This window comes from Desmodus rotundus, chromosome 13 (genome assembly GCF_022682495.2).
Source record: "Desmodus rotundus isolate HL8 chromosome 13, HLdesRot8A.1, whole genome shotgun sequence".
NCBI lineage: Eukaryota > Metazoa > Chordata > Mammalia > Chiroptera > Phyllostomidae > Desmodus > Desmodus rotundus.
The window spans coordinates 12,228,260-12,246,557 of NC_071399.1; the positions used below are offsets into that span (position 1 = coordinate 12,228,260).

General features: G+C 44.9%; 1 protein-coding gene across 2 annotated transcripts in view; it reads left to right on the forward strand.

Moving 5' to 3' along the window:
* Positions 1-18,298, forward strand: part of MTMR7 (myotubularin related protein 7) — a 77,595-nt gene that overhangs the window by 57,499 nt on the left and 1,798 nt on the right. For both annotated transcript variants that reach the window (XM_024562735.3, XM_045197168.2), the window contains 6 exons: positions 8,160-8,269; positions 9,587-9,712; positions 11,462-11,511; positions 13,454-13,654; positions 14,856-14,996; positions 17,056-17,182. In XM_024562735.3, coding sequence (XP_024418503.2) covers positions 8,160-8,269; positions 9,587-9,712; positions 11,462-11,511; positions 13,454-13,654; positions 14,856-14,996; positions 17,056-17,182 — 755 coding nt within the window. The remainder of the gene's footprint in view (positions 1-8,159; positions 8,270-9,586; positions 9,713-11,461; positions 11,512-13,453; positions 13,655-14,855; positions 14,997-17,055; positions 17,183-18,298) is intronic.

An 18,298-nucleotide genomic window follows, 5' to 3' on the forward strand; every position in this document is an offset into this window, starting at 1 on the left:
TGGTCTCCCTCCCTCCCTTGGATGCAACAAGGTCTAGAAGGGAACAGTCCCCAGCACAACCAGCTGCAAGGTTTCCATGCCACATTTCTCTCTGCTCGGAAAGCTAAGGTTGTGGCTGTCAGTACCCATGTCCTTTTAGTTTGGTTCTTTCTTCCTCCTCTCGTCTTTGTGCGGTGATGGCTAATTCCACCAGGAAGAAGTGGAGAAGTTCAACCCATTATAGGAAATTCATATTTAAGTTTATCATTTTAAAGTTTTTCCTACTGTATTGTCTACAAGTGTATACTATGAAATTCTACCACACGTGAGCTAATAAAGAGGCTATCTAAAGGTTAGTCGTTTTTAAGTTCTCTATATTTTGACTTTTTGCCATTGTTGCTTTCCTCAGATTACTGACCCGTTAGATGAGTCAGCCAATGAGACCTGGCTGAAAATCTGGCCATCACCCTAACACACCAACAACGTGGCATGGGTCTCCACATAGAAAACCCGCTTATCCATTTGAGTGGAACCGGGTGGCTTCACAGAGCAGCAACAGTTATGAGGCTTTTTCATGTGTGTTCTGCTAGATCAACAGGTCTCTCCTACCACCCTTCCCTGTTTTTTTTGTAGGAAAGTTACCAATTTCTGGGTTTTTTTAGGAAAGGAATGAATCGAGAGTGCACTTTGCTCTCTGTGGTATTGTAGGAAGATGTAGAACGTGGCTGACGGGGACCGGATGCTATCAGCTAATTACAACCATAATATCTCAAGCACTGAGGGACAGGGGAAAGAGCATGATCCTTTCGGTGTATATGCTGTGGCCGGATTCCAGCTCAGCTGTTCACTGGCTGTGTAACCACCGATGACTTAGTAAATCTCTTTAAACCATGCTTTCCAGTCTGAAAATCGGGAGTAAGGAATACCCTATGTGGTAGATAATTTGTGTGCAGTACCAGGCACAATCCCTGCTTATAGGGAGTGCAGAGTAACTAGCAGCTACCCTAGTTATTCCAGACATTCATCTGGTCCTCAAACGGGCCCTGAGAGTCTATAGACTAGGCACTGGGTAGAAAAATGCTTCATTCATTCATGCAAAGTGAGGTAACTGGCATAGAGCAATTATTGTGGCAGGGAAAAAAAGGCGGTGCTTGCTAATGAGTGACACCACGGAGGGCCAGCCACGGGGTGGCTGACTGTTTTAGCTGGGTATCAGAGGAAGGGACAAGAGGCAACAAAGTGACTGAATGAGAAAACTGGCTATTTTTATCCCAATTCTGCTTTATCTTGATGTCTGCTGAGACCATTCGAAGAGTAACATAAAAATGTATACCCTCCGAATGATCATTTTGTATTTTGTTAAACATGACAGCTAGTTTTGGATAACCGGGATGTTTACGAAAGGAGTGCTTATAGGAGAAAGTGTGTCCCTTGTAACTAAAGATAGACGTGATTAATCTTAGTGACAAGGTGAGCTGTTCTTCTAGAAGGCGATGCTTGGGACTTAGCAATTTAGGACTTCTTTGCCAATGACAATAGAATCCGAGATTTGATGAGTGCGTTGACCTGGCAGCCTTCTAGCTGATGTGATGAGCATGGAAGGAGTCCCCACCTGCTGTTCCCGCTGAGCAAGCTGCTCATTGCCCCACTCGAGTGGTTGCTGCCAACATCTTAATCTTCCGTGATTCCTGGGCCTTCTTTCCAGTGGCTGCCATGGATGTTTTGTATCCACCTGACTCCCTGGCCTCTCAATACTTTCTCCTAGTCTAGATGTCCTCTTTCCGCTTGCTTTAAGTTTCCCATCTAGACTTCATCATTCCTCAAGCCCGGCCTTCAACTGAGTTCCTGTTCACCCCGGCTGGTTTGGTATACTGACTGTATTTGCACTGACAATAATATGGAAATTGGAGTCAGGGGAACCAGATTGCTGTCACCGTGTGCTTGCTGGGTCACCCACGTCTGCACCCTTCCCTCCCGTATAAATTGAGATAATTATATCTACTGCAGATGGGAGGTGGAGTTGGGTCATGGACAGAAAAACCACCAAGTCCCATGCCTTACCTATGGCAAATGTGATGTGAATGGGTACATATGTTTTTTTAATTTATTTGTTGCAAACTGTGTCTTTAGACTCAAAATTCATGTGCAAAGCTCATAAATGCTAATAGGGCATTCTTTTGTGAACCTGTACTTGATTTTGCTTAAGTCAATGGTAATTAGAATTACTAGGACATACGTGTGTGTGTATACATGCATTTTCACACATACATGCCTATTTGTAGCTGGCACACACACTTGTGCATGTGTGGGTATACTGCTTTCTATGCTACTAACTCAAGCAGTGCTAACAAATGTACACAGAATTTGGGCCTACTGCACCTTACCATCTTACAATATCATCAAGCTCTTTAAAGGAAAACAAGGTTGTACAAAAATGTGGCATTATTGTGTAGAGATTACAGAAAATAGCATCATGAACGAAGTTGGCATTGTTGTGAAGAGTGATCATCAACCTCGCAGGTGCCCTGTGGAGCAACTGACACACAGGTGTCTCCTGTTAAGGTGCGATCCTCTGTGAAAGGGTCCACGTAGGCTGGGAAGGGCAGGGACAAGAGCACCACTAACATTAACCAACTGAACACCATTCACTGCAGGGCTCAGCATGCTCTTCTCTGTCACCGTGTTGGGCCAAGTGAGAGGGGTGGGGCTGGAAAACAGGCTCGACCAAGCATTTCCACTTTTCAGGTGGTAATTCATTGCTCTTTGAATGGTTTGCCTGCTAGAATGTTCATTGAGGGGAGATTATTATCATGTGGCCAGTTTTTTGAAGACCATTTCACAGGGCTTGATTCCAAAATGTAGAGGGGATAAATCTCCCCTCAGCAGAGCTCAGCTGGGCGTCCCACCTGGGAATGAAGGGAGGGCCTTGTACATTTCAACTTCAGCGCTTAGGGGAGTAGGAAGACCGGTCCCCCAGGGTTCAGAGACTGTCTCTGTACCGCGCCCCTGTCACCCACTCAACACCCACACAGGAAGGAATGAGACAGGTGTAGGAAATACTTAAGGAGGACCACCTGAGGTTTATTTCCTCCAAGTAAATTTTCCATTTCCTCAGTTTCCATAATTATATTTATATTTAATATATTTTAGTGTTGTTTCTATATACTCATGGGATAAGTTGTCCCATTTTGTAAAACCAGTGCTATCAGGCCTGGGCACTAAACTCCTGGCTGGTCAGCACAGCTCTCTGTAGCCTGCGGCGCAGGCCTCTGATGTCAGCCGAAACGCACTTCGTTCAGCAAAATGGTTTGTAAATATTGGTTCAGGTTTGGAAACAAGAGTGAACAAATCAGTATTTCTGCCTTATCCTGAGTTTATCCAAACAAACCCACCAGTTTTATATTTAAACACTTAAGCACTAACTGTTCCAGCCCCCGTCTGTCCCTGTGTATCAATCATCTGTAGAGCTGTTTGCTTTTAACACTCTGCTCCACACCTACCTGGGCCAGGGGCACCCTCCGTGGTTACCCTGCTTGGAAACCTGGTGAGGTTCTGGTACTTCATGTCCACAGGTTTAATGTTCCTGAAAGCAGACACGTGAAACAAGGAGCCGCTCCCAGTGTGAGAAGAAAGGGGCCGACCCGACGGGCCTTGCGGCTCGTCCCATGCCGCGTGAGCACTGGAACAGTGTCCTTGACAGGACATCTCAGGGCCTGTTCCGTGAGCCATCATTCCTGTCCGCCTTTGACACAGCCCACCTCCAGGTTAGGTGGAAAGCCTGTGGTGTCTTTATTTCTAATTTGCTGTTGTTTCCCTGCCTTGTGGGGAAGAAAAGGTGAACAGGAGCATCTGTTCTTGGGCTGAGCTAAGACCGTAGATGCCAAACTATCCCTCAGGCTTCCTGGTCTTTTTTGAAATAAAGGAGAATGCCACCTCACCCTAAGCCCTACCATAACAACTGGAAAGTTGGGCTTATTTAGTGAAAAGAGACTGTTTGCAAGAGAGCGTTCTCTGCGGAGGGTTGGAAGGAGTCAGTGGAGTCCTGGACTGCACGTGGTGGAATGTGTACACTTCAGGATTCGTCCAGTACTTTGGGTCACGGCCTGGGGTTACACTGAAAGACCAAACAAGGCACCCTGGGAGTGGCCAGAGCTCACAGAAGGTGCTGGAATTTCGAGGGCCTCCCGCTGGGCTGTGTGCACAGGCAGGGGCGAGCCTGCCCCTCAGAGGGTCCCTGCGGTACTGCTGGGCTATAGATCGCCAGCAGCTGGGAAGCCCTGGGTTGCTTAGTGTTAACTGGGGGCTGGTAGATTCCGTGGTCTGTCTTCAGGCTGCGTGCATTCACCCTGCGCTCAGGGGCAGAGCAGAGGCAGATCTGGCTCCATGGCCTTTTGGGAATCTGCTGTGGGAGCACCGACTTCTGTGTCAATTCCTCCCCGGAACGGGGACCTGCCAGAGCAGGCTCCTCAGTCCAGGAGCCTGCTGTCCGTGGCCTCCTCCCCTTCCCAGTCGCCCCGTCACCAAACGACAAGCGCGCCCTTTCCCACACCTTCCATCTTGTGACACCTCATTCCAGGGTGCACGAGAGGGTGGGGGGACGTGTGCCCGAATGTCTGAAGACCTCTCACCAGGGTGATGATCTTCCTGGAGCAACCTAAACCGGGCTGTCCTGTAGAATTATGGAACTCCCAGGTGCGGGCACCACTGGTAATTTTAAATTTCCTAGTGGCCACATTAAATAAAGTCCAAAGAAATGGGTGCATTAATAATATACTGTATTTAACCCAGTATATCCAAAATTGTATGGCTTCAATGTGTAATCAGTATTTAAAAAAAAAACCTAGCAGTGAGACAGTCTGCATTCTGTTTTTTTCATACTGAGTCTGAAATGTGAGATACACTTTATCTCAGTTCAGACTTACCACATTTCAGGTGCTCAGCAGATTGTGCAATTCTGAGTGGTAAAGCGATAAGACGCATAACCTTTAAGCTGACACTGTGTGGTGGCCGTGGAGCACTGGGGTGGGCCCATGTGTAAGTTATGAAAAATGACATAACCGAGACTGAGAGGCGTCGCTGAGGAGCACGAACTCCGGAGCCGGACCGAGACCCTGCCTCGCTGCCTGTCGGGTGTGACCTTGTACAGGCTATTTCTCTTTGCATTGATTTCTGCTTTTACAAAGCGAGGATAAAACTGTAGCCTTGTCAATCAGAAGAGTTGTGCTCTCCAGCCCATGATTACCCTGTGTTTTAACCTCTCAGCCCACAAGGAGGGATTAAGCAAATGTCTGTGTGGGAAGAATGAGACCCATGGTTCCCCTCCCAACTCTGCTCTGAAGACACTGGCATCTAGTCCTACTGAGTCAGGGCTTTGGGAGACCCCTCCCTGGGTGCTCCAGCCATTCAGAAGAAAGGGCTTGGGGACCTGGGGGTCAGACTGGCCAAACCCCCCGCCCCCCAGCCTAAGAAAGCCTGTTTGTGCACACAGCACCTTCGGTCACCTGTGAGTGCCTCGTACTCACCTATGGAAGCACACGGATGAGCAGAAATTTGAGGAAAGCCCACGATGGAAGACAAAGACCACACACATGCACGAGCACAAATGAGCAAACATAAGGAATCCTGAGAGTAACAGATTTGTTCAGAGAGTAGAAGAAAGGAAAACAAATCCCAAACCGGCACGAATATCCTTAGAGAAATAAGATTGGAAAAACTGAAAGGGTCAGTGATGCCGAGTGTTAGGTGGGATGTAGGGGAGAGGAATTTGCCCACACTGCTGGGGCGGGTGTGAGCCTGGGCAGCCCCTTTGGCAAGCAGTTGACCGTGGGCAGAGGTGAAGACGCAGGGACCCTATGAACCAGCCCATTTCGGTCACAGCAGTGCGTGGGCAGGGAGGTTTGCCACAGGACACTGTAGACAGACGGTTTTTGTTGACTGTTTGTAAACATTGAAAAAGAGGAGACAACTCCCAGCAGTAGAGGTATGGCCAATAATCTATGTTCCTGGAGACAAATATCACACGGCTGTTAAATGAATGAAATTACATCATATGGATGTCTCAAAAACAAAACCTTGAATGGAAAAAATCAAGTTGCCAGAGGCTGTATGGTATGATATAGTTAATAAAAATACATATAGAAACACCAGAAAATTATTTGAAGATAACAATAGTAATGAGGGCTAGCATATAAAACAACCCTTTGATATAGGAGCTTTTACTATCCCCACTTTACAGCTGGAGAAACTCAGGCACAGAGAGGCTAAGTAACTTGCCCAAGCTCACACAGCTAGTACCCGAATAGTGAAGGGACAGTAACCTGCTTGGGAATGTTAACAAACTTGAAGCAGCAAGACGGCATGGAAACATGGAATTTATTAGAAATGTCTTTTTCTTTCTTTACTTTTTTTTTCCTTCTTTTTCTTTCTTTTTTCTTTCATCTGACACAATTGTGGCCAGTCTGAGTGGCTGTTACATTATTGTTCAATTTTTTTATGTGTTTAATTGTTTCTTGGAAACACTCCACCTGCTGAGTGCCTTGGGCTGCTGAGTGCCTTGGGCACGCACAGGGCTGAGCAATAGAGCTGTAGAGTCTGCGCATCAGGCTATCTGCTTATCATGGGGCTGCAGCAAAGCAGCTTTCCCTGTGCTGGTTGGCTGTTCTTTACCAGATGTGGACAGGGCTTACCTGCCAGTGATGGTGGGAGGGGCAGCACTGTCACCTCAGACAGAGGGACAGAGCTCTGAGTCAGAGCTCTGCCAGAGACAACTCCGCTATCCAACTCTCCCTGGGTCACTGAGCTGTGCTTCCCGCTCAGGGCAGGTGTCTGGAGGGACGAGTTTGGAATCTTGCCTAGACATATTCTTAATGTGGTTTTCTTAAGTGCAGCCTTGTGCTGGGAATCTCGGTGTCATTTCCTTCATCACTGCTGTCATCTGTGACTCAGAATTTAGTACTCACCCTTTTTTTGGTGGCTACTGCGTTGCAGGAAGTATGCATGAACCCTGTTTTCTGCATATTTTAGGGGAGGGCATCCGATAGACTAAGTATGGTCACTAGTGCGTACTATATTCCCAATGCACAAAGCTTGGAAGAGTTAGCCGAGTTGATTCTGGGAGTTTAGACTTGGAAGGGGACTTAAGACACATGATTTCGGATACTTTCTCTGTTTTAAACAGGAAGAAACTGAGGCTGAAAGACTTGAAATGACTTGGGAAAGATTAAACAGCTAATTACTGACTGGACTGGGAGCGGGAAATGAGAGTCCCTACTCCCTGAATCTCAGAGGGCGATAAAATACACTTAAACAAAATTCTATGGAACATTAGTTAATTTTAATTGGCTGGTTTATAAGATTCCTCAAAGGGCTTCATAGGTATTACATTCATAAACACATATTTGGACTGTACTATTTGCGGTATGTAGTCAGAGCACTAGTTCTAAAGCTTTTCCATGCTTGGTGGTAACTAAAAGACAAGCTTCTGAGATTAAATTCCTTGTTACTATTGTGGAGGTGTTTACACACCTGCCTTCGTTGTAGAATATAGGAATCTTTGGGATTCTAGGTTCTCTTCACTTTCAGTTAAAAAGAAAGCCCCTAACTTGAGGCTCTAGAAGCAGTTCTGAAGTCCACACACTTTTTTTTTTTGAGTTCACACACTTTATTTTTTCCCATTGGGTGGGAGTCATTGGCAAGAGGAGTTCGAGCATTTCCACCTAAGACTTCTAGGGTCGTCTTGTGTTTTCACAGTAATCCCGAAATCAGGCGGCTGCGTGGTCGTTCTGGTTGGGAAAGTGCCGGAGTCAGTTATGTGCCTGTTTCTCCTACACAGCACTCTCAGCTCATGCTCCTTCGGAGCCCATTTGCGGTACTGAATGGGTAAATAGATCATCTCCGCTGGACCGTTACCATGGTAACCTTCGGTGATTTTCATTCATATTGGGGCTTAAACTTTACAAATATAAAACACCTAAACAGACGCAGCAACCCCTACAACCAAAGAACATAGGAGCCTTACTTGAAATGGTTTAATAGAACCAAGTCTAGAGAGCTTGGGCACTTGTCTGGATGTAAGTTTTCCAGAAAATACTACAATGAAGGAGTCATTAACAAACTACCTGCAGCTGCGATCACATGTAAAATGAGGTTGTCTTATTCGGCTCTCACGATTTATCTTGCAGTGTGCGAACTTAAATCTCCCTCCATGAGTGACTTTCTGTGGGGACTGGAGAACTCTGGCTGGTTAAGGCACATTAAAGCCATCATGGATGCGGGGATCTTCATCGCCAAGGTATGTGACTGCAGGGAAAACATGCGAAGGAGCAGACCCGCCAGCACACTCTGACTTCGGAGGGGAGATCCTGTCTCCTCCCCGTCGTCTGCCCTGTGCTAGGCGGTGCCGCACGGAGTGGGGAGTACTTTGCAGACCTCCACCAACTTTGCCCTCTGAAGATGGGATTTTGCAAAAGAGAGGCTGGTGCTCAGTTGGTAGCATGTCAGCACAGCGGGCAAGTGGTAAAATATATACAGAATATTCTCTGCATTAGGCTTGGCCCTAGATGGAGGAAAGAATTTTCTGTGGGAGAGTATATACAGATATGAGTCTTCATATACTTCAGTGATGGAAGCCTGAGACTGTTGTCTTAGAAAACAATCCTCCTTTTGAATGGTGGCACGAGCAAAAGTCACGTTCCTGAACCTGGGAGGCCCGTTCCCTTTTGCCAGAGGAGGAATCTCGCTGCAACTTTCTTTTTATATAAAGTGTTTTTGGATGCATTGTCTATTTTGTTGCTTGGTGGTTTTTATTTTTAATAGCAATCCCCCTTAGGTCTATACCTAAAGACAACTATGTCTTATGACATGGTGTACACCCCTGTATTAGATAATTCATTTCTTCAACACACGTTTATTTAGTCCCCCACACTTTGCCAGGTGCTGAGGATGCACTGTGGAATAAGCCAGCCTCTTCTCTCCAGAGATTACACAGACTCTGGTGTGGGCGACCAAAAATGAGTGACAGCAGAAGCCCAGGCGGTGACGAGTCCCTGACAAAACCTCCGTTTCCCACCGTGACACTCAGCTGAAATTTTGCGTGCGCATTTGCGAGAGCAAATAGAAATTCTTGCCTTAGGAGGGACTTGCTGCCATCATTTTTTATCTTTGTTTTTTTCCCCTCTTCCCCCAGCCTTGGACCATCACTGGGCTCTTATCCTTTTTCTCTCTAATTGCAGTTTTACAATTTATGATTTTTGTCTTTAGTTTTTGGAAGTGGCTGAGGCCAATAGTAGATCCAGAATTTCAAGGTGGGAACCCAGAGAGGAGGAGAGGGGGTTGAAGGTGGGCTGGGAGACACGTCACGGAGATATGTCTGCACAGCTAGCATACATTACGTAGTACACATGCTTGGTTGAGGTGGCGACAGTGCCGGCTTCTGGATGTGGGAAGGAAAAGCTTTAGCTACCAGCACCGACCCACTCCTTGACTCTGCCCTAATTAGGTGGGCGCATGTTTTCTCGTCTCTGTAGGTACACCACCAAACCTAGTTGTGATGCAGTGTTTCATGTCTGCAACCATTCTGTGTTGACTCTTTGCGGATCCTGTTTTCCAGGCCGTTGCGGAGGAAGGGGCAAGCGTGCTTGTCCACTGTTCTGACGGCTGGGACAGGACTGCGCAGGTGTGCTCGGTGGCCAGCCTCCTGCTGGACCCACACTACCGGACCCTGAAGGGCTTTATGGTGAGTGCGGCCATGGGCCATTTTGCCACGCAGGCCCTGGAAGCAACTGATCTGTCTTTTTGCAGCTGTTGGCTTTTTTTTTTTTTTTCCTCATTAACATTATGTTTCTCTTAGATCAGCAAGAGGAATTGAAGGGGAAAAGGTGGTATAGGCTTGGAGTGAAGGGGTGAATTTCTGAGATGTTGGAACCAATAAAAACCAATGCTATTAAATGTGAATTTGGGGGCAAATATAAAATGGTATGTTCAGTGGTTTGTAAATAGTGAGTTTACACAGTGTTTAATCATAGGCATTTTAAGTTTGATGTGAACATAGAAAACACTTTTCCAAAAAAAAATTTGCCAACAAAACTTTCTATATTGAATATGCAAAAAAGTCCTTAGAGGAAAACCTGTTTTCACTTACTGCTCTTATGTTTTAAGCAGTCTTTAACAGTGCTGGATGACGAGATTGAAATTCTCAGTGTTTTTGTGGTCGTTGCTGAATTTATGAGTACATCCTCTTTGCTCTTGCGCCTTTCAGCTATCAAAATGTAGTGGGCTGCTTTCACCTGCAGAATATTTGTGTAGTTGTCTGGGATGGTGAAGCTTTGGCCAAGCCGAACCACTTTCTTAAAATGACTGCAGGGACTCCCAGCAACTGAGAGACCCCTGGTTCCTGCCTCTTGAACCATGACTTGGTGGAAAGTGCTTCAGTGGATCCTGAATCCATGCCGGGGGCAGATCCTGACACATGAGCCGGGTGGGGTATCTACAGGAAGATCTTCTTTATCAACTAGTCTCAGCTGACACTGGGGGACAAGAGGGAAGAGGCAGGGGTCCTCCTGGGCTTTCTCTTTTTGAAGGTGTCCGAGAGCTTCCAATGACCTGCGACAGCAGAGACTTCAGAGGCCGCTCCTGCTTCAGACCTTGCTCTGGCGGAGGTTAGGAGGGCTGGATCCCTTCACTCACGTCTGGACGGGGGAGGGATTCAGAGTCACACAGCACCACGGGGCCTGTCTCCTGCACACACTGTCCTTTACTGCCACTGGCTCTTTCCGATGCTGCCCCACCGAATTTGTGAGTGGTCAAGGGCAAACTTCAGCCATGCCCTATTTTTTTAAGGGGAAATCTCTGGCCAGTTAAGAGCATTGGTTATATTGATGGGATCTCTGAGGGTTTTTTTTTTAAATCAAGACAATTTGAAATGATAAACCCATGTCACCCCTAACTCCAAAGCAGGGCTAAAACTCCTAATACACCCTTATCATTTTATAATTCTTCTGAAGTTCACCAAAAAAATTCCTAATCGTTTTTTATAAAAAGGTTGGTATTTGATGTTATACTGGGGCAGCGTGGCATATTGGCTGAGACGGAATTTGGTGAAGAACCGGGTTACAAGGTGGAAAACACTTTTCAGTAGTGTGGTCTCAGGTGAGGATCTCACCTCCTGTTCAGTTTCCCCTCCTGTGAAGCGAGACTGGTAACGCCCGTCCTGCGGTGAAATGAGCTACGTAAGCACAGTGCCTCACAGGAGGTGCTCAGTGGGTGGTAGTTAACATTCTCATACATCCATTCCCATTCCTCCACGGATGAACTTCAACCTTCCCATTCCCATAGGCTCGTCTGTACTGGTGGGTAAGGAGTGAGGTTACCTGAGGACGGCGACCTCTCCTCCAAGGACCTCTGACTTCTTCAACATTACTGGTTGTGGTCTCTTATTTTTCCTGGTTTGCTTCCTTCTGTGATATTTATATTCTTTCTTATGTAGGTATTAATTGAAAAGGACTGGATTTCCTTTGGTCATAAGTTTAATCACAGGTAAATATTTTAAAAGTCTATTGTTTCAAAAGTTGAGGATTAAAAAAATGTGTTCAATTGGGGGAAATAGCTTCATTTTTAAAAAGCGTCTTTGTGTGTCTTACTCAGAAAGTTAAAATTTTGTTGTCTACATTGCCTCACAGATAAATGAAGTTCTGAGTGCTCTTGGTAAGAATTAATGTTAAAAAATTTGCTAAACCACTCCAGTTCTGAAGTGCAAACATCACTTTAAGCTGCAAGTTGTGAGATGCCTGTGGAACAGTCTTTCACAAAGGGAGTCATCTTGGGTTGTCCTGAGGCATGTGTCATAGCTGACATATAAGAGTGGCCCAGGCTTTGGAGCCAGACAGATCCAGCTCCAGTTCCAGTCTGTGGCATTTACTAGCTGCCTGGACCTTGGGCATCTGTCCCCTCCGAGCATTGCCTCCCATCTGTGAGATGGGCCCACCTCCCATCCCCCTGGGTTAGAGCAAGGGTTGTTAGGAAGTGTACAAGTGTACGTAGGTACGTAGCCTAACTCCTTGCCTGGCCCCTCCACCAGGTTCTCCCTAACCTCAGCTACTGTCTTTGGAGACAGCAGCATCTTTTTGTTGGTGTTGATGAGAATGCCCCCCTGTGTTCTGGTGCTCTCTGATCTCTACGTGTTTGATGTTGTAGCTGGTGCACTCGAGTCCTTTGGTGCTGAAATGTAGGCAGCACGCTAAAAATTTAGGTATTTTGATAGGTACTTTTGACCGTTTCATTATGTTCTCCTGAAATAAACTCTAAGTTCATGGAATTAACCCATATTTATTTTTGTAGTTTTTGTATTTAGAATTGATCCTGTGCTTTTGCGGAATTCTCTTTTCATAATCACTTTTTCAGGAGAGCACAATGTTTCCATTTTACAAATGAGGGAATTACAACCCCCGGACAATTGAGTAACCGTCTCAAGATCAGTTACTTTCAGACTTGGGGTGCTACTGACTATATACATGCTAGACGGTAGAATCTCCGAGATAAAGGACATAGGGACGGGAATATGGAGATGCCTGAAGACTGGTTGGATGATTGTTTTATGAGGCAGGAGTATGACGGGCAATGCTTTTTGAAGCTACCATCGGTTAGGTGAGTAGAACTGGAACCCTTGAGACATTTCTAACGCCTCCATCCTTGGAAAAGCTCCTAAATCCTTGCTCGTTTCTATTCCAGTTGATTATCGTTTGAGGTGAGGTTCTGTGTTATTTTATACTTGATGGCACCTGAAGTAGCCCTTTTGTATTCTTTCTAAAATTCATACGATAGTGTGAGGGACTAGGCAGTCTTCCTTTAGATTCTGATCTACTCGTGAAAGTAGTTTTTCCAGATTCTCTGATGTACTTTTGAGAAACAAAGATATGAGAGATTGAAAGGTGTATTACTATCTGCGGTCACCTGGAAATAAATTATATGACAAATTTAATACTGTTCTAGAAATAGTAATATCCCTAGAAACTTGAGAAAGGAAACCACAATTTTTTCAAGTTGTCTTTCTTACTTACTCCTTCCACCCCCAAAGATGCAAAAGTGAAAAGCTCTAAAAAAAGTTGCGTTGGTATTTCTTCACATTCTTGCACTAGACACTAAAATAAAGTGGAAGACTTACTCGTATTTGCAAAGTTCTAGTATGCTTTTAAAATTTGAATTAAAGAATGCTCTTCCTCCATGGAAAGTTTCCTTTAATTTCATCTCTAGCACTAACACTTTCTTTTGTAGCTACATGAACACATCCCTTCTTTATCCAAACCTTCGCTGCAAAGTTTCTCTTGAAATTGGAATTTTAAGTTATTTTTTCCAAGTCTTTGCATTTTGGATTTTTAAGATGTACTTAGGGACTAGGGTTATTTTGTGATTGTTTTGCACTTGAGCTTTCTAATTTAAAAACCAACAGGGCACAAGACTTTTCTAATACTTCCTTTGATAGATATGGCAATCTCGATGGGGATCCCAAGGAGATCTCTCCGGTGATCGACCAGTTCATTGAGTGTGTCTGGCAGTTAATGGGGCAGTTTCCCTGTGCCTTTGAGTTCAACGAGCGGTTCCTGATTCACATCCAACATCACATTTATTCCTGCCAGTTTGGAAACTTCCTGTGTAACAGCCAAAAGGAGAGACGAGAACTCAAGTGAGTGTTTTGCCATTTAATTTCTTTCTAAAATAATTTTGTGACTGAGGATTTCTGATGGCCTTTCATCATTTTGAAGACTATTTTAGCCACACACCTAGACTGACAGATGAAAGTTCTTTTCTTTTTCCTGACATCACTTCATAAATGAATCAACTGACAAAGATAGGTCCAAGTTCATTCCCCCCCAACCCGCCTGTTTCTCCCTGGCATCTGTAGACAGGTTGGTAGAGCTGACACTGTAATATTGAAAATTCCTGAGTCAAAGAAAGTGATTTTTGCGTTTAAAAAGAAAAAGCTGTCTTTGGTGGATATATGCATATTCACGTAAGAATTGTAAATATAACTGGGAAAGAAAGCAAATTTAAGACTCAAGTCACACTTTTGTCTGCATTGCCTTTGTCTAGAGGGGAAACGTAGATGAAATGTGGACTTTAAAATAAAGTCAAAAACTTAAAAACAGCCAAGTGATTTATGAATTGCAAGTGAAGAAAATTTTGAAGTTTTTATAAAACTAAGATGATTTTTAACTGTGGTCTAGAATGTCAGTCTTAATGATGGAAATGGTCAGTTGAAATAAAATGGACTCCACTAGTTTTATACTGTCTGAAGAGAAAAAATGACTTTTCCTAGTGGATAGTAGTCTGTTTACTCTGGGAAACTTCATGTAAGATTACTGATAAATGGTAATGATTTAAAAGTAGCAGAGGTCATCCTTCAAGCTCACCTGTTCTCCTAGATAGCTGTGCTGTGTAGCGACAGACTAGCCAATCTAGCGGTGCTGGTGTGGGTTTGAATCCCAGCTCTTCCACTCACTAGCTATGTGACTTTGGGAAACTGTTCAATCTCCCTCGGCCTCAGTTTCCTTACCTTGAAAACAGACATTATCTCACAGGAATTCAGTGAGGATTAAATGAGAACTCATACGAAGCATTTAAATAGTACCTGACGAATAGTGAAAGTTTAATGACTACTTGGGGATAAAAACAAAATGACACAGCAGTTTTATTTTACACTCACGGAGGAAGCATCTTGCTGAAGCCAATGCGGAGCACGGAGGAGCTGCGGTCAGCGTTCCTCCGCTACACCACGAAGACGCACACGGTGTCCAGATAACAATTACTGGTCTCTTTCCAGCTTTAATATCACATATTCTAAGAACCAAGATGGGTCATTTTCAGGCTTATTTTCTTTGCAACAGGATTCAAGAAAGAACATACTCTCTGTGGGCTCACCTGTGGAAGAACCGGGCCGACTACACGAACCCCCTCTTCAGAGCCGACCACAGTCAGGCCCAGGGAGCCCTTCGCCTCCCCACAGCACCGTGCAACTTCACGTACAAGTACGTAAACCTCTGGGGCCCTACTAGCTATGGTCATGACCTTAGATCCTGGCACTGATTCCTACTGGAGGCCAGAGTGTATGAAACTCTGGGCTTGAAGGCTTTTTTGGACACAAAATACACCAGAGGATGGTAAGTATCTGACCTAGTATTTTCACCAGTGTCATCTCTCCCTCGACTTTCCCCCTCAGGTGCAGAATTATCTTAGAAGTGATGTTCTGTAATAATGGTATCTTAAAACCTCAGTTCCAATTTGAAAGTGAAAGAGAAGGTGGGAAGTGATGTGGACTCTGGCCAGCAGCGTCCAGGGCGTTGTGGATGAGACAAGGCAGATCCACAGACTACTGAGTCCTGTGGAGGAAAAGGGACGGCACGGCCACTCTCTCAAGGGGAGAGCGCCTCAAGCCTTGTCTTGACAGGCTTTTATTGGCTTTCTAATAGCATATATCAAAGAAGGTCCTCATTCATTATACATAGGTTTGCTTTAGGTAATTACATTTTACAGAGAGCAAAGGAAAGGATGTTATTGATTACTTCCTACAGGTTAACAAGGAAAAAATGTTGCAAATGCAAGGGAATGTTAAAGAGTAATTGGTCTGGTTATACTTCAGTCCTTGGGAGAATTAGCACAGACTTCAGGAAGTTACTTTAAAGATATGCAGTAAGCATTTGCTGCTTCAACTCAGGGTGAGAGAGTTTTAGCAAGAGCAAGTCTCAAAGCAGCCTAGGTATAAGGCAGGCTTGGTTTCCCACGGGAGAACCGATCTGTGGGTTTGGTGTCCTGCGTGTCGCTGTGCACCCCTATGGGCTTTCCAGTGGGGCTGGGCTACATTTGCCATTCCACACAGATAGGTTCCCTATAGGGAAGGAGGGAGAGGGAAAGAAGGGAAGGAAAGATGGACTGAATAAAGCAAGTGTCTTGTAAGTGAACGTGGTTTAGTGTTCACTACCTAGTTTACTTTCTTTCTCTGCTGAATCAAGTCTGAGTGGAACTATCTCCCCGTGGAAATAAGTTATTTAAGACTGTATATATTGGGATGAAGAGAGGAGGGTGGCATCCTGCAGATTCCGCTAGGTGTGAACCAGGCATGTGTGTTATATTCCTTCCTTTGCCTTCTGCTCTAGGCTTGTGTGACACAGAAGTGTGACTCAGGCACAAAGACAAACTTACAGAATAAACCGAGGAACTGCATTCCTTCTCCCTCCTTATGGCTTTTCTTCCTCTATAGATTTTATTCCTTGATTTTTGTTTTTAATTGTTTCAAGTTAACCATTTCCCCAGAATTTTGTAGCGAAATATTAATTTTGATCTTACTAAAAAAAAAGCCTCCATGTTTTGTGTAAAACAGCAGTTTGGAGAGCTGTTGACACACTGCCAACAGCTGTCCTGTAATTAATTTATTAGTAGCCAGCCAACAAATACATTTTTCAGGACCAAACACTGTTCTTGGAACTGTGGATAGACTAAGAATGACTCTATCTCCGCCCTCAAAGTGCTTTTCTAAGTAAAGAGTGGGTCTAGGGACATCCCTCCGATAATACTCTCTGTTCTCATTTGCATTCTGGTTTGCATTATTGAGTAGGACAAAAAAGGGAGGATTCATTGCAAATGTAGATGTTATTTGGTGGCTGTGAGAGAAACAAGCTAAAATCTTCAAATTTAAGACGCACTTCGCGGCTTAAAGATTGTGTTAATGCAATTATTAATTTAACAAGTTTACTTCGAAACAAAGAGCCATTTTGTTAAAAATTTTAAAAATAGGAAAAAAGAAACAAGTAACATGAAGTACTTCAATTTCGGAAAATTATGGGCCTCCTAATTCAGTACAATACATACAAATTCATGAATGTACTCTCCCCCAAAGAAGTCTACTAACACAAGGAGACACCATATGCAATTACTACCTTAACTTAGTGGCTTTTTTGAGCCTGGAGTTGGCACTTGGCCATTGTCAGGACCGGGGGCTGAGGAATTAAAGCCACCTGAGAAGGCCCAAGGACGTGTCGTACAGTGTGTTACGTGGTGGCATCATGGCACCCTCCTCCCCTCCCCCCCCAGGTTCTGGAGTGGGATGTACAACCGCTTTGAGAAGGGGCTGCAGCCGCGCCAGTCGGTCACAGACTACCTCCTGGCGGTGAAGGAGGAGAGCCAGCAGCTGGAGGAAGAACTAGAGGCCCTGGAAGAAGTAAGACCCATTTGCTCTCATTAACCTACTTATATTTTCTGTGCTCATTTCTTGACGGTCACTGCTCCGTGGAAGCCTGCCAGGACTCAGGGTATGTGAGCTGGAGCAACAGAAACAGTTCCTCCTTTCAGCTGGTGGGTAACCAGAAACACAGCCCCACCAGGAGAGCCCCTGGAAACCCGAAGCCCAAACCTAGGCAGCCCTGAATGCATTTCAGACCTCGGCTGTTCGGACAGCAGGTCAGGATTTTTTTGTTAGTTATTTGGGAGTACTAAAATGAATTTTTTTTTTCCTGGAGAATTCATGAAAATGATGGTATTCAAAGTGAGAGAACAAAATCAGATATATGTTCTTGTAATAAAAATTTATTCTTCACTTTTAAGAATTATATAACGATATAAAAAAATCCAGATGCCTGCCTGGGCTTTAAGCCTAGAGCAGGTGGAGAATTCCAGTGGAGAATGGTTAGAGAGTGCCACAGCTGTGACTTGTCACTGGGGCTGGGAGACCTGGAATTAAAGGACACAGAGAGAGAACTAACAGGAGGCACTAGTTAGGTCTTTAGCATTCCAGAGCTGTGATAAAAGCTTTGCCATTTAAAGTCCACTCATGCCATCGATGGGCCAGTTTTATTTATTCTCCCTAAAGATATCTAAGCTTTACGAAAAACTGAGAATTCTATTCATCTATTCCAGTCTCCTTTTTGTTAAAATACTAATAAAAAAACCAACTATCTAGAGGTGTTGTAATGAAAGCCTCTCACTCTTTTTTCCTTATAACAAAGACGAAATGCCTTAGCCTGGCGTGTGAGACTTTCGCACGCTCGGGTCTAACCCACCAGGTACACTTTGTTCTCCACTGCTCCCCTTGCTCCCATCTACCATTCTCTACTTCCTGTACGCAACTGACACCTCGCTCCCTTTCTCTCCTCACTGCTCCTCCAGCTAGAGAGCTCCAACCAGCACCAGTCGTCAGGGATTAGTGCCTTCGGGCCGGTCAGAGCGCTCCTTCCTCCTTGAGGCTGACTCTGATCTCTTCCCTCAAACCGCAGCCCCCCGCCCTTTGGAGTAATTTTTGCCCCTTCCCCATTCCTACATGAACTCGGCCTCTCTGCAC